Raw genomic sequence first — 14,927 nt, forward strand, 5'->3', positions numbered from 1 at the left:
TGAGGGAAGAAGGTTCTCATCCAAGATCTTACAATACATGGCCCCGTCCATTGGCCCCTCAATGCGGTAAAGTCGGCCTGTACCTTTAGCAAACAGCCCCAAAACATCATGTTTCCACCTCCATGTGTGACTGTAGGGATGATGTTCTTAGGGTCATAGACAGCATTTTTCTTCCTCCAAACACGGCGAGTCCCCCTCCTCAGGAAGACACATGTATAGGAACGTCTGAAGTTTGCCAATGAACATCTAAATGATTCAGAGAAGGATTGGGGAGAAAGTTCTATGGTCAGATGAGACCAAAATTGAGCTCTTTGGCATTAACTCAACTCTCCGTGTTTGGAGGAAGAAAAATGCTGACGATGACCCTAAGAACAACATCCCTACAGACAAGCATGGAGGTGGAAACATGATGTTTTGGGGCTGTTTCTCTGCGAAAGGTTCAGGCCGATTTTGCCGCCTTGAGGGGCCAATGGACGGGGCCATGTATTGTAAAATCTTGGATGAGAACCTTCTTCCCTCAGCCAGAACATTGAAGATGGGTCATGGATGGGTCTCCCAGCATGACAATGACCCAAAACATACCGCCAAGGCAACAAAGGAGTGGCTCAAGAAGAAGCACATTAAGGTCATGGAGTGGCCTAGCCAGTCTCCAGACCTTAATCCTATAGAAAATGTATGGAGGGAGCTGAAACTTCGAGTTGCCAAGCAACAGCCAAGAAACCTTAAGAATGTAGAGAAGATCTGTAAAGAAGAGTGGACCAAAATCCCTCCTGAGATGTGTGCAAACCTGATCACCAACTACAAGAAACGTCTGACCTCTGTGATCGCCAACAAGGGTTTCTCCACCAACTACTACGTCATGTTTTGCTTGGGGATCAAATAATTATTTTACTCACTGAACTGCAACTCCATTTATAACATTTGTTTTTTGTTTTGTTTTTTTATTTCAAATGATTTATTAAGATTTTCAAAGTAAGATATCAGACAACAGATAATACAATAGGGGATATGCAATGTACATTCTAGAAGTTCGAGCAATCCATAATAACAACAATCATTAAGGACCACCAGGAGAAGAGTATTGAGGGGGGGGGGGGGGGGGGAGTACAAGGGACACAAACATTCTAATTGTGAAACCATTTGTTAGGTTGAATCTGCTCTGCCTGTTAAGAATTAGGAGTAGGTTGATGACTGTACATTCCCTGCCCCCCCCCCCCCCCCCCCCCATGGGAACATACTGTGGCAGAGTAGGATTCATCCACCGTATCATTGTAAAGCATTTATTTTATGTGTTTTTTTTTCTGGATTTTTGGTTGATATTCCGTCTCTATCATATAAAATACACCTATGATAACAATTATAGACCCTTCATTTCTTTGTAAGTGGGCAAAACTTACACAATTTGCAGAGGAGCAAAAAAATGATTTTCCCCACTGAATTTTCTTTCCTGACCTTTCATAATATCTAAACTCCCACCTGACAGATTGAATGATATCGGACAGTCTGATTGTTCTCACATTTTGTATTTTCGGCTGTAGGAGCTGTGGGCAGAGGTGGCACCGATGAAGTTTCCCCGGGCCGGCGTATCGGTGGTCAGCGTGAACGGACTGCTCTACGCGGCTGGCGGCAGGGCCATCCTCCACAATTTCTCCGCCCCGGTGACTTCGGACTCGGTTGAGGTTTACAACCCGCACACGGACACCTGGACTGAGATCGGCAGCATGATCACCAGCCGCTGCGAGGGCAGCCTGGCCGTTTTGTGACACACCGTTTACCGATTTTTGGGAGACGTGGCTGGGATCGTGGACCAGATAACGCCAGACGCCAACTGCGGAAAGCGGTCAGATGTATAGCGAGATGGAGACAGCTGCTGATTGGGGAAAGTTCTGGTCTTGTGACCCCAGTGGGTAGCTGCTGATTGGGGCAAGTTCTGGTCTTGTGACCCCATGGGGGTAGCTGCTGATTGGGGCAAGTTCTGGTCATGTGACCCCAGTGGGTAGCTGCTGATTGGGGCAAGTTCTGGTCATGTGACCCCAGTGGGTAGCTGCTGATTGGGGCAAGTTCTGGTCTTGTGACCCCAGTGGGTAGCTGCTGATTGGGGCACGTTCTGGTCTTGTGACCCCAGTGGGTAGCTGCTGATTGGGGCACGTTCTGGTCTTGTGACCCCAGTGGGTAGCTGCTGATTGGGGCAAGTTCTGGTCTTGTGACCCCAGTGGGTAGCTGCTGATTGGGGCACGTTCTGGTCTTGTGACCCCAGTGGGTAGCTGCTGATTGGGGCAAGTTCTGGTCTTGTGACCCCAGTCGGTAGCTGCTGATTGGGGCAAGTTCTGGTCATGTGACCCCATGGGGGTAGCTGCCAATTGGGGCAAGTTCTGGTCATATGACCCCATGGGGGTAGCTGCTGATTGGGGCAAGTTCTGGTCATGTGACCCCAGTGGGTAGCTGCTGATTGGGGCACGTTCTGGTCTTGTGACCCCAGTGGGTAGCTGCTGATTGGGGCACGTTCTGGTCTTGTGACCCCAGTCGGTAGCTGCTGATTGGGGCAAGTTCTGGTCATGTGACCCCATGGGGGTAGCTGCCAATTGGGGCAAGTTCTGGTCATATGACCCCATGGGGGTAGCTGCTGATTGGGGCACGTTCTGGTCTTGTGACCACAGCGGGTAGATGCTTATTGGGGCAAGTTTTGGTCACATGACCCCATGGGGGTACCAGGGACTGAAGTGAAAGGACTTCTTTTTTTTTAAAGGAACTTCTTAATGGATTGCTGGAAGGCTAATGTCTATGGATATAACAATAAGCTGAGTGTATATTTGTTGCTCTGTTGAGTAGCTCAGCCATTGGCTGCCCAGCAAAGTCCAAACATGTAGACCACTATACAGAACATTGACATCTCTACAAATTGCATCAGTCGCTACTTCACACAATGTAGCCTTTTAAATTTTAACGGTCCTTTTAATGTGTTTAAACCTCTATTAGGCGAGTATAAAGGCTGCCATTACTGATTTTTCTGAAAATACTACTTACCTGGCTGTCATGCTTGTCCAGCAGCTTCATTAATTAGAGTCGCAACCAGGAACAAGCATGCAGATCAGAAGCTCTGATCTCTGTCCTGAAACAGCCAGGGAATCAGCATTTTCAAGTGGAGGTCAGCAATGGCGTCCCCCCTATAGATCTCAAAGGATAGGTTTTCTTGAGCTGCCATAAGCTTCACGTGTGCCTAGAATTCTGGCTTATGTGGTTCAGTTTGGGACAAGGTGGTCTGTTGGGTGTGAAAGTGTTGTCTATGGACAGATGCTGATGGGACTGGAGAAAACTTACAGGGGTTGCTTTACTAAAACCGGGGAGTGCAAAATCTGGTTCAGCTGTGCAAGGGAGCCAATCAGCGTCTAACTTCACCTTGTTCAATTAAGGTTTGACAAAAAAAAAAACCTGGAAGGTGATTGGTTTCTATGCAGAGCTGCGCCAGATTTTGCACTCTCCAGTTTTAGTAAATCAACCCCCACGGCCGTGGGGTACAGAATAGGTATCAGAGGGGCTCATGGAATGCCGATGGTTCCAGTGCTGTGATATTGGAAAACAATTTGTAAGGCTCAATGGCCCCCCGGTGAGGAAGCTCATGTGAGACGGGGTGCCCAGAAACCAAAAGGAGAAATATAGAGCATGAAGAGCGCCAACCCACAAGTCAGTCCAAAGAAAGTTTAATTGTTCAATAAATAATAATAAAACTGAAAAAAAAAAAAGAAACTTCCAAGGTGCTTCAGGGGTCTGAACACTCCCTCTTCATCTGGGCTACAATAAAAAAATACAAAAATACATCAAGGAGTGATCTCTTTAGAATGTATCAACATAATCCGTGTAAAATCTTTAAATTAATTACAATAAAGGATTTTCTAATAAACATCTGTGTGTGTGTATGTATGTGTGTGTATATATATATATATATATATATATATATATATATATATATATATATATATAGAGAGAGAGAGAGAGAGAGAGAGAGAGAGAGAGAGAGAGAGAGAGAGAGATATAGATATTTATAGATAGATAGATAGATATTTGTATATCTATCTATCTATCTATCTATCTATCTATCTATCTATCTACCCCTCCTTTTCTGGGGTTCGTCGGCAGCTGTCTCGGCTCCTCCCCGTCTCAGATAACCTCCTGGGAGAAGCGCTCTCCTGGGGAGTTATCTTGCGTGCGCGCTCCCGTGTCCAGCATTCGGTGTCCATAGACGCCGAATGCAGGACTCTGCCACGCCCCCCCGGCGGCCGCGTCATTGGATTTGATAGACAGCAGCGGGAGCCAATGGCTGTGCTGCTATCAATCTATCCAATCAACAGCCAAGAACCCCCTAGCAGAGAGAAGGCGCGTCCCTATAGGACAAGTTCAAGGGTTTAGGTAAGTAAAACGGGGGGGAGGGGCTGGGGGGCCGGTCACTGACAGGTGTTTTTTCACCTTAATGCATAGGATGCATTAAGGTGAAAAAACACGAAGCTTTACAACCCCTTTAAGGTTCCCTTGGACCCACTTTGTAGGTTGGCGCTCTTCATGCGATCTTCCCCATTCTGGCAGCGGTGGGGTCCGGCGGGGTCAGCACCGAGGACACATTTTCGGTGTGATTTGCCTGGCAGAGAAGGTTCTGTACCTGAATCTCCAGAAATTTCAGGAGCCGGGTCACCGGTGCGCTTTGCAAACGCATTTGCGGTGTCTAAATAACATAGAATATTTCTGCTGATTTTTAACATTTTTTTAATGAATGGATTATCGGTATAAATGGGCCTCCAATAGTTCCCGCTTCCTGAAGGATATCAGGGCTTGTTACTCCCTCCGGCTCTTTGGGAAAGATCTGACACTTTGTATATCATCTGCTGGAAGATTGGCATTTAACCACAGCGTGACCCCAGAAAAAAAACGTTACAGATCACTTCCTGCCTCCGGAGACCCGCTCAGCTGTCATGGGACTGACAGGGAAATGTTACACGACGACGATCGAATTATCAGATGTAGTTTTATTTATTGGAAATGGAGGTGTAAAAATATCTCTTTTTGAATAGTAAACCCGGACACTTTATATTGTGATGAGATTTTGTAATAAAGATTATATGGAAGTAATATGATAATGACTCCGGACTGGTGTTTGTGCACGGCCGGGACGATGATAAACTGTAATTGTGGTGTAATTCCGCACCATCGATCGATGACAAACTCCTCCCCCAACATGGAAAGGTGTGAATGGGTACTGAATGTTTTAATGAATGGATGACTGGTATGAATGGGTCTCATACTGTACTGTATATCTGTCTGTAGTTCTGTTTTAACACTGAACTCCAGGCAGATATCCCAATGCACAGATAAATAAATACCGTATATGGGAGCCCCCCCCCCCCCCCCAAATATAATGGAAGGGTTTCAACTGGCCCTGAATGTTTTATTTTTATTTTTTTTATGAATGGTGTACAGAGGGAAAAAATATGGTTTGATCTCCTGCAGAATATATTCTGTCTCTATCATTTAAAATACACCTACGGGAAAAATTTTAGACCCTTTAATTTCTTTGTAAGTGGGCAAACATGTTTGCCCGCTTACAAAGAAATGAAGGGTCTAAAATGTTTACCATAGGTGTATTTTAAATGATAGAGACAGAATATACAGTATTTGATCCCCTACAACCAACAATAATTCTGGCTCCACAATATTAACCAATTATCCAGATAAAAAACACACAATACAAATGTTATAAATTAAGTTGCAGTTCAGTGAGTAAAATAAGTATTTGATCCCCAAGCAAAACATAACTTAGTAGTTGGTGGAGAAACCCTTGTTGGCGATCACAGAGGTCAGATGTTTCTTGTAGTTGGTGATCAGGTTTGCACACATCTCAGGAGGGATTTTGGTCCACTCTTCTTCACAGATCTTCTATAAATCCTTAAGGTTTCTTGGCAACTCAAAGTTTCCGCTCCCTCCATACATTTTCTATAGGATTAAGGTCTGGAGTCTGATTAGGCCACTCTATGACCTTAATGTGGTTCTTCTTGAGCCACCCCTTTGTTGCCTTGGCGGTATGTTTTGGGTCATTGTCATGCTGGAAGACCCATCCATGACCCATCTTCAGTGTTCTGGCTGAGGGAAGAAGGTTCCCATTCAAGATCTTACAATACATGGCCCCGTCCATTGGCCCCTCAATGTGGTAAAGTCAGCCTGTACATTTAGAAGATAAATAGCCCCAAAGCCTCATGTTTCCACCTCCATGCTTGACTGTAGGGATGGTGTTCTTAGGGTCATAGTCAGCATTTTTCTTCCTCCAAACACGGTGGGTCGAGTTAATGTCAAAGAACTCAATTTTGGTCTCATCTGACCACATCACCTTCTCCTGATCCTTCTCTGAATCATTTAGATGTTCATTGGCAAACTTCAGACGTTCCTCTACATGTGTCTTCCTGAGGAGGGGGATCTTGCGGGCGTTGCAGGATTTCGATCCATGGTGGCGTATTGTGTTACCAATGATTTGTTTGGTGACTGTGGTCCCAACTGCCTTGAGGTCATTCACAAGCTCCTCCCGTGTAGTTCTGGGCGGATCCCTCACTTTTCTCATGACCATCCTCACCCCATGAGGTGAAACCTTGCATGGAGCTCCAGACGGAGGGCGATTGATGGTTATTTTTATAGTTCTTCCATTTGCGAATGATCTCTCCAACAGTTGTGTTCCTTTCACCAAGCTTCTTGCTGATGGTCTTGTAGCCCATTCCAGCCTTGTGCAGGTCTACAATCTTCTCCCTGACATCCTCTGACAGATCTTTGATCTTCCCCATGATGGTGAGGTTTGGATGGAAAGAGATTCTGTGGACAGGTGTCTTTTATACACATAACGAGTTGTCGTTAGGAGAACCTTCTTACATTGACAGGACTAATCTGTGCACCACATGAGAACCTACTGGAGCCAGTCTGTGGGGGGCAGAATTATTGTTGGTTGGTAGGAGATCAAATAGTTATTTTACTCACTGAACTGCAACTCCATTTTTAACATTTTGTATTTTTATTTTTAATGAATGGATGACTGGTTTGAATGGGTCTCATATCTTGCTGGTTTACCCGTAACTAACTCACCCCCCCTCATGGAATATTGTTAATGAACTGTGAATTTTTTTTTTGGTTGTTTTTTTAATGAATGGATGACTGGTATAACTGAGTCTTATATTTGCCTGTAGTTCCCCTTTAACACTGAACTCCAGGCAAACCTATAAATACAGATAAAATATATCTGCGGGGGCTGGTTTACATGTGACAGACCCATCCCCCCCATATCATGGAGAGGTGTAAATGGGACCTGAAAAGCATCTCTCGAGTCACCCCAATGTGAGAGCCCGAGTACCTTCACACTGAGGCGGTGCACTTGTAGGACAGGAAAAAAAGTCCTGCAAGCAGCATATTGGGGGCGGGGTATACACCGCTCCTCCACCGCCCCTGCTCATTGAAATGAATGGGAAGCGCCGCAAAATGGGCGCTATTAACCCTTTCCTCGGCCGCTAAAGGAGGGTTAAAAGCGCCCAACTGGTAACGCTTTACCGCTAACGCCTGCACCGTCCCAGTGTGAAAGGGGTCTTGTTTTTTCCTGTAGCTCCGCTTTAATGCTGAACTCCAGACAAACATGTAAAAACAGATGAAATAGATACAGGGTCATCTCATACAATTAGAATATCATCAAAAGGTAATTTATTTCAGTAATTCAATTCAAAAAGTGAAACTCGTATATTTTATCTCGATGTGTTACACACAGAGTGATATATTTCAAGCATTTTTTTTTTTTCTTTTAATTTTGATGATTATGGCTTACAGCGAGTGACACCCCAAAATTCAGTATCTCAGAAAATTAGAATATTACATAAGAACAATAAAAAAAAAGGATTTTTAATACAGAAATGTTGGCTTAGTGAGAAGTCTGTCCATGTACAGTATAGTATACACTCAATACTTGGTCTGCGTTTTTTTTTGCATGAATTACGGCATCAATGCGGCGTGGCATGGAGGAGATCAACCTGGGGCACTGCTGAGGTGTTATGGAAGGTCAGGTTGCTCTGATAGCGCCCTTCAGCTTGTCTGCATTGTCTGGTGTCCCTCATCTTCCTCTTGACAATACCCCACAGATTATCTATGGGGTTTAGGTCAGGTGAGTTTGCTGGGCAATCAAGCACAGTGATCCCATCATCATGTGACCAGGCATTGGTTCTTTTGGCAGTGTGGGAGGTGCCAAGTCCTGCTGGAAAATGAAATCAGCATCTCCATAAATCTGGTCAGCAGAGGGAAGTATGAAGTGCTCTAGAATTTCCTGGTAGAGGGCTGCGCTGACTTTGGACTTGATAAAACACAGGAGGACCAACACCAGCAGATGACACGGCCCCCCAAATCATCACTGACTGTGGAAACTTCACACTGGACCTCATGCAACTTGGATTCTGTGCCTCTCCACTCCTCCAGACACCGGGACCGCGATTTCCAAATGAAATGCATCATTTTCCACAGTCAGTGATGATTTGGGGGGCCGTGTCATCTGCTGGTGTTGGTCCTCTGTGTTTTATCAAGTCCAAAGTCAGTGCACCCCTCTAGCAGGAAATTCTAGAGCACTTCATGCTTCCCTCTGCCGACCAGCTTTATGGAGATGCTGATTTCATTTTCCAGCAGGACTTGGCACCTCCCCACCCCGCCAAAACTACCAATACCTGGTCACATGATGATGGGATCACTGTGCTTGATTGGCCAGCAAACTCACCTGACCTAAACCCCATAGAGAATCTGTGGAGTATTGTCAAGAGGAAGATGAGAGACACCAGACCCAACAATGCAGACGAGCTGAAGGCCGCTATCAGAGCAACCTGACCTTCCTGACCATAACACCTCAGCAGTGCCACAGGCTGATCTCCTCCATGCCACACCGCATTGATGCCGTAATTCATGCAAAAGGAGCCCCAACCAAGTATTGGATGCATACTATACTGTACATGGACAGACTTCTCACTAATGCCGTGTACACATGACCGGACTTTTCGAACAAACTGGTCCAACGGAACGAATCCGTCGGACAATTCGATCGCGTGTGGGCTTCATTGGACCTTTTCTGTCGAAAAATCTGTCTGACTTTAGAAATAGAAGATGTTTCAAATCTTTCCGACGGACTCGAGTCCGATCAAAAAATCAGTTCGTCTGTATGCTAGTCCAAAGGACAAAAAACGACGCTAGGGCAGCTATTGGCTACCGGCTATAAACTTCCTTATTCTAGTCCGGTCGTACATCATCACATTTGAAACGATCGGACTTTGGTGTGATCGTATGTAGGCAAGTCCGATTCGTTGGAACTCCAGTCGGAACTCCATCGAAAAGTCCTTCGGAGTTCAGTCTGACGAAAAGTCCGGTCGTGTGTACGTGGCATAAGCCAATGTTTCTGTATTAAAAATATTTTTTTTTTATTGGTCTTATGTAATATTAAAATTTCTGAGATACTGAATTTGGGGTGTCACTCGCTGTAAGCCATAATCATCAAAATTAAAAGAAAGAAATGCTTGAAATATATCACTGTGTGTAACGCATCTATATATAATATGAGAGTTTCACTTTTTGAATTGGATTACTGAAATAAATTAACTTATTGATGATATTCTAATTTTATGAGATGTGCCTGTATGTGGGAGGTGATTTACCCGTGACAGACAACACCCCCCCCCCCCCTCAATTATTTTCAATGGATACATTGAATGAATGGATTACTGATATAAAAAGATCTCCTATATCTGGCTGTAGTTCCACATGAAATACACTGCTCAAAAAAAAAAAAAAAAAATGAAAGGAACATTTTTTAATCAGAGTAAAGCATCAAGTCAATGAAACTCCTGGAATATTGATCTGGTCAGGTAGGTATCAGGCCGGGTTCAAACTGGTCCGACAAACGCTCCGACATTGGGAGCTCATGTCGCATGATGTGTGAAATTCAATGTTTCCCTATGGGAGCCGTCCTAACTGGTCCGACACAAGTCGTTCCGACTTTAGAAATGCTCCCGGTACTACTTTGATCCTACTTCAGCCCATTGACTATCATTAAAATTGGATCGCTGTCTCGCATGATCCGACTTCGGCACGCGACTTGTGCTCAGATGATCTTGAGGGGGAACTCTGCGCCAAATTTTAAATAAAAAACTGGCATGGGTCCCCCCCCAAGAGCATACCAGGCCCTTAGGTCTGGTATGGACCTTGAGGGGAATCCCCTACGCCGAAAAAACGGCGTGGGGGTCCCCCCCAATCCATACCAGACCATTATCCGAGCACGCAGCCCGGCCGGTCAGGAATGGGGGTGGGGACGAGCGAGCGCCCCCTCCTGAACCGTACCAGGCCGCATGCCCTCAACATGGGGGGTTAGTGCCTTGGGGAGGGGGGCGCGCTGCGCCCTCCCCCCCACCCGAAAGCACCTTGTCCCCATGTTGATGAGGACAAGGGCCTCTTCCCGACAACCCTGGCCGTTGGTTGTCGGGGTCTGCGGGCGGGGGGCTTATCGGAATCCGGGAGCCCCCTTTAATAAGGGTGTCCCCCAGATCCCGGCCCCCCACCCTATGTGAATGGGTATCGGGTACATCGTACCCCTACCCATTCACCTGGAGGAAAAAAGTGTCAATTAAAAAAAAAACACTACACAGATTTTTAAAGTAATTTATTAGACAGCTCCGGGGGCCTTCTTCTCTTCGGGGGTCTCTCCGGTTCTTTTCCGCGCTCTCCGGTTCTTCTGCCGGGCTCCTCCACTATCTTCTGCTCTTTTGCTATAGCGGAGGAGCCCGGTCTTCTGCCTTCTGCCTTCTGCCCTCTTCTCTTCTTCTGATGTTGACACGACGCTCTCTCTGGCTGGAATGCACTCTGGGCGCTCAGCTCTGACTTATATAGGCGGTGACCCCGCCCCCTTATGCCGTCACAGTCCCTGGGCATGCTGGGACTGTGACTGCATGAGGGGGCGTGGTCATCGGGTGATGACCACGCCCCCTAAAACGTCACAGTCCCAGCATGTCGTTCCGACTTTAAAAATGCTCCCTGTACTACTTTGGTCCGACTTTGATCCTACTTCAGCCTATTGACTATAATTGAAGTCAGATCAAAGTCGGATCGCCATTTCGCATGATCCGACTTCGGCACGCGACTTGTGCTCAGATGATCTTGAGGAGGAACTCCGCGCCAAATTTTAAATAAAAAACCGGCATGGGTTCCCCCCCCAAGAGCATACCAGGCCCTTAGGTCTGGTATGGACCTTGAGGGGAACCCCCTACGCCGAAAAAACGGTGTGGGGGTCCCCGCCAGTCCATACCAGACCCTTATCCGAGCACGCAGCCCGGCCGGTCAGGAATGGGGGTGGGGACGAGCGAGCGCCCCCCCCTCCTGAACCGTACCAGGCCGCATGCCCTCAACATTGGGGTGTTGGTGCCTTGGGGGAGGGGGCGCGCTGTGGCCCCCCCACCCCAAAGCACCTTATCCCCATGTTGATGAGGACAAGGGCCTTTTCCCAACAACCCTGGCCGTTGGTTGTCGGGGTCTGCGGGCGGGGGGCTTATCGGAATCCGGGAGCCCCCATTAATAAGGGGGCCCCCAGATCCCGGCCCCCACCCTATGTGAATGAGTATGGGGCATATCGTACCCCTACCCATTCACCTAGGGAAAAAGTGTCAATTAAAAAAAAAACAGATTTTTAAAGTAATTTATTAGACAGCTCCGGGGGTCTTCTTCCGGCTTCGGGGGTCTTCTTCCGACTTCAGGGGTCTCTCCGGTTCTTCGCGCTCTCCGGGTCTTATGCCAGGCTCCTCCGCTATCTTCTGCTCTTTTGCCGCTCTTTTGCTATAGCGGAGGAGCCCGGTCTTCGGTCTTCGGTCTTCTGCCCTCTCCTCTTCTTCTGATGTTGACACGACGCTCTCTCCGGCTGGAATGCACTCTGGGCGCTCCGCTCTGACTTATATAGGTGGTGACCCTGCCCCCTTATGCCATCACAGTCCCTGGGCATGCTGGGACTGTGACGTTTTAGGGGGCGTGGTCATCACTCGAAAACTAACACACAATGGGAGGGGCTATAGCAGGGGGCAAGAAATAACACAATGTCGGATGCCAAAGTCGGATGGTTAGGACAAGGATCCGACTTTGATCCGACTTCAATGATTGTCAATGGGCTGAAGTAGGATCAAAGTCGGACCAAAGTAGTACAGGGAGCATTTCTAAAGTCGGAACGACTTGTGTCGGACCAGTTAGGACGGCTCCCATAGGGAAACATTGAATTTCACACGTCATGCGACATTAGTCGGAGTGGTGAGTGGTGGCCTAAGTGGTGCACCACAAGGAGAATTATTATTTATATTCTCACTAAAGTGTTGCCAACATCCCAAGCATTTGTTAGATAAGGACCCTACAAAAGGGACACAAGTACCCCCCCGGTATATATTCTGAATTTGTAATAACTCATTATGAGCCTTTTCTGTCTTGTCATATAAATGTACTGTACAAACTGCTGCTATGTTTTTTTATTACACGTGTGTTTTAAAACAAAATAACTTTTCTAAATAAATGATATTTTATGATACATGATCTTCTTTCTGTCCGCCCATAAAGTCCCTATGTACCCGGGGATACTTGTGTCCCTTTTGTAGGGTCCTCATCCAAAACAGGAATGGTTTTACAGGTGGAGGCCACCGACATTTTTTTTCCCCCTACTTATCTTTTCTGACTGATTTTCACTAGTTTTGTATTTGGCTAGGGTCAGTGTCACTACTAGTAGCATGAGGCCATACCTGGACCCTATAGAGGTTGGTGTCACTACTGGTAGCATGAGGCCATACCTGGACCCTATAGAGGCTGGTGTCACTACTGGTAGCATGAGGCCATCCCTGGTCCCTATAGAGGTTGGTGTCGCTACTGGTAGCATGAGGCCATCCCTGGTCCCTATAGAGGTTGGTGTCGCTACTGCAAATTGATCATTCTCAAGTGCCAAGAAGTGGCAGATTCAAATACGCCCTAGTGGAAGTGGTCATGACTGCCAGGACCACAGCTAAGAAACTACTGAGTGAGATAGTATGTAGATTTGGGGTCCCAGAGGTGATATTGAGAGATCAGGGACCAGCCCTAACAACAACCCTTACAAAAGAGATTTGGGCAGCACTGGGGGTTCAGTTGGCACTACACATCCCATACCACCCTCAAAGTAGCGGGAAGGTAGAAAGGATGAATGGGACACTAAAAACAGGATGTTAAAGCTGGCCCAAGAGACTAACATGAGTTGGCCAGACAGTTAGCCCATTGCCCTGTTCAGTGTCAGACACACCCCCAGGGGAAACATGCCCTATCCCCTTATGAAATTTTGTTTGGTTCAGCTCCCAGACTTGGTTGTTACTTTCTACAACAGTTACAGTTACAGTCTGATGTGTTGACTAATTATTTAACCACATTATCACGAGAATTAACCTGAATGCATGTCCAGGTGTTTTCTTCCATTCCAGATCCTGAATTAGATACAGGAACACACCAACTACTGTCTGGAGATCCTTGAGCCAAGTTATGATGGTCCATTCCAAGTTTTGGTGACCACAGCTACCTCAGTCAAGTTGGCCAGGAAGAACACCTGAATGCACGCTTATCACTGCAGGAGAGCGTGTTTTCGGGTGCTGCATATCCTTTTTCTGTTTGATCTAGGGGGGAGGGGCCCAGGAGGTGGCCATCACAAAAATGATAACATAATGACGTTTTAGTGTAACTCTTCAGGTACACATGTGACCACCTTTACCTTAGATTACTGTGACATAGTACCTTGTCCGTTTGACCCTTCATGGTGATGCCATTGGTACAGTGATATCCCTGACGGTAAGGACATATATGTATGCCACACAGACAGTTACTGGGGACAGAGTTGTGGTTTCTGTGGGGGCCAGTGGGTTGAAACCCAGGGCCAGACTGGGCGACCACAGAGTGCATTAGACAAAAAAGATGAAAATAGAAAGCCCCATATCCTAACCAAAGATACCCCTGATACATACACTGACCCAGCACACAGTCAGAGGAGGAAGCGAGCAGCTCTCTCCGGAAGCTTTGATCCTCATGTATACATACATGTCATAGGGGTTACAAGGGGGGTCCCTGATGAGTTTAAAGCCAGGGATCAGGTAAAAGCTGGTTTTGAGTCTTTGATCCCCATAACAACTGTCAGCAAGAATGTAGATTGGATTAACTACATGTCATGGTTATGCAATAGAGTTTGTCGATCAGCATACCTGTCTCCATGTGTTCATCTCTAGAGACCAGCTGACCCTCACCTGACTGCTTTTGTAACCTCTCCTCTAAGCATGGCCCCACCCCAGGCCCTATCAGGGAACCCTATATTAACCTGTGCACTGCAAGCCAGCAGTGCTGATCAACCACTGTGTGTTAGCCTCTGTGTGTACTTGCTATGTTTCCTACATCTGATTTCTGTTACCGACTTTGGCCTGTTCCCGGCCATCCCTGTTTGCCTGTGACCCTGATGTTCCAGCCAGCTCCCTCCTTCCTCTTCTCCTGTAGTCTACCGTGAGCGTGAGCTGTGAGACCCTGGGGGCCGCGACCTGGAGCCAGACTGCAGCGCAGTCCATCCTCACCACTAGAGGCTCTGGTGAACACCTGCTGGCTCTTAGACTCCGCGCCCTGGGGAATCTATGCTCTAGCTCCCAGTGGCATCTGTGTCAGTGATCCAGTAGACCTGCTTCCTGAACCTCCCAGGGTTCAATCCGCAGCAGTCACCCGTAGGGTCCACTACCTTGCGGTGCACTCCTGATCCCAACGGTGTGCATCTGTCACCCAGCCTCTAGGTGACCTGGCACTACACATATTATAACCAACAGAGATTTGTAAATTACTCTAAAAGTGTCCTCCAGCGAATTGCTGACCAG

At 46.9% G+C, this 14,927-nt stretch overlaps 1 protein-coding gene across 1 annotated transcript in view; it reads left to right on the plus strand.

Annotated features, from left to right (window-relative positions):
• Positions 1 to 3,898, plus strand: part of IPP (intracisternal A particle-promoted polypeptide) — a gene marked incomplete in the record, with an annotated part of 14,413 nt that extends 10,515 nt beyond the window's left edge. Inside the window, 1 exon segment of the mRNA XM_073593928.1 lies at positions 1,539 to 3,898. Within this exon segment, the coding sequence (XP_073450029.1) occupies positions 1,539 to 1,763 (225 nt within the window).
• Positions 3,899 to 14,927: the final 11,029 nt, after the last annotated feature.

This window comes from Aquarana catesbeiana, linkage group LG07, assembly GCF_042186555.1.
Source record: "Aquarana catesbeiana isolate 2022-GZ linkage group LG07, ASM4218655v1, whole genome shotgun sequence".
NCBI lineage: Eukaryota > Metazoa > Chordata > Amphibia > Anura > Ranidae > Aquarana > Aquarana catesbeiana.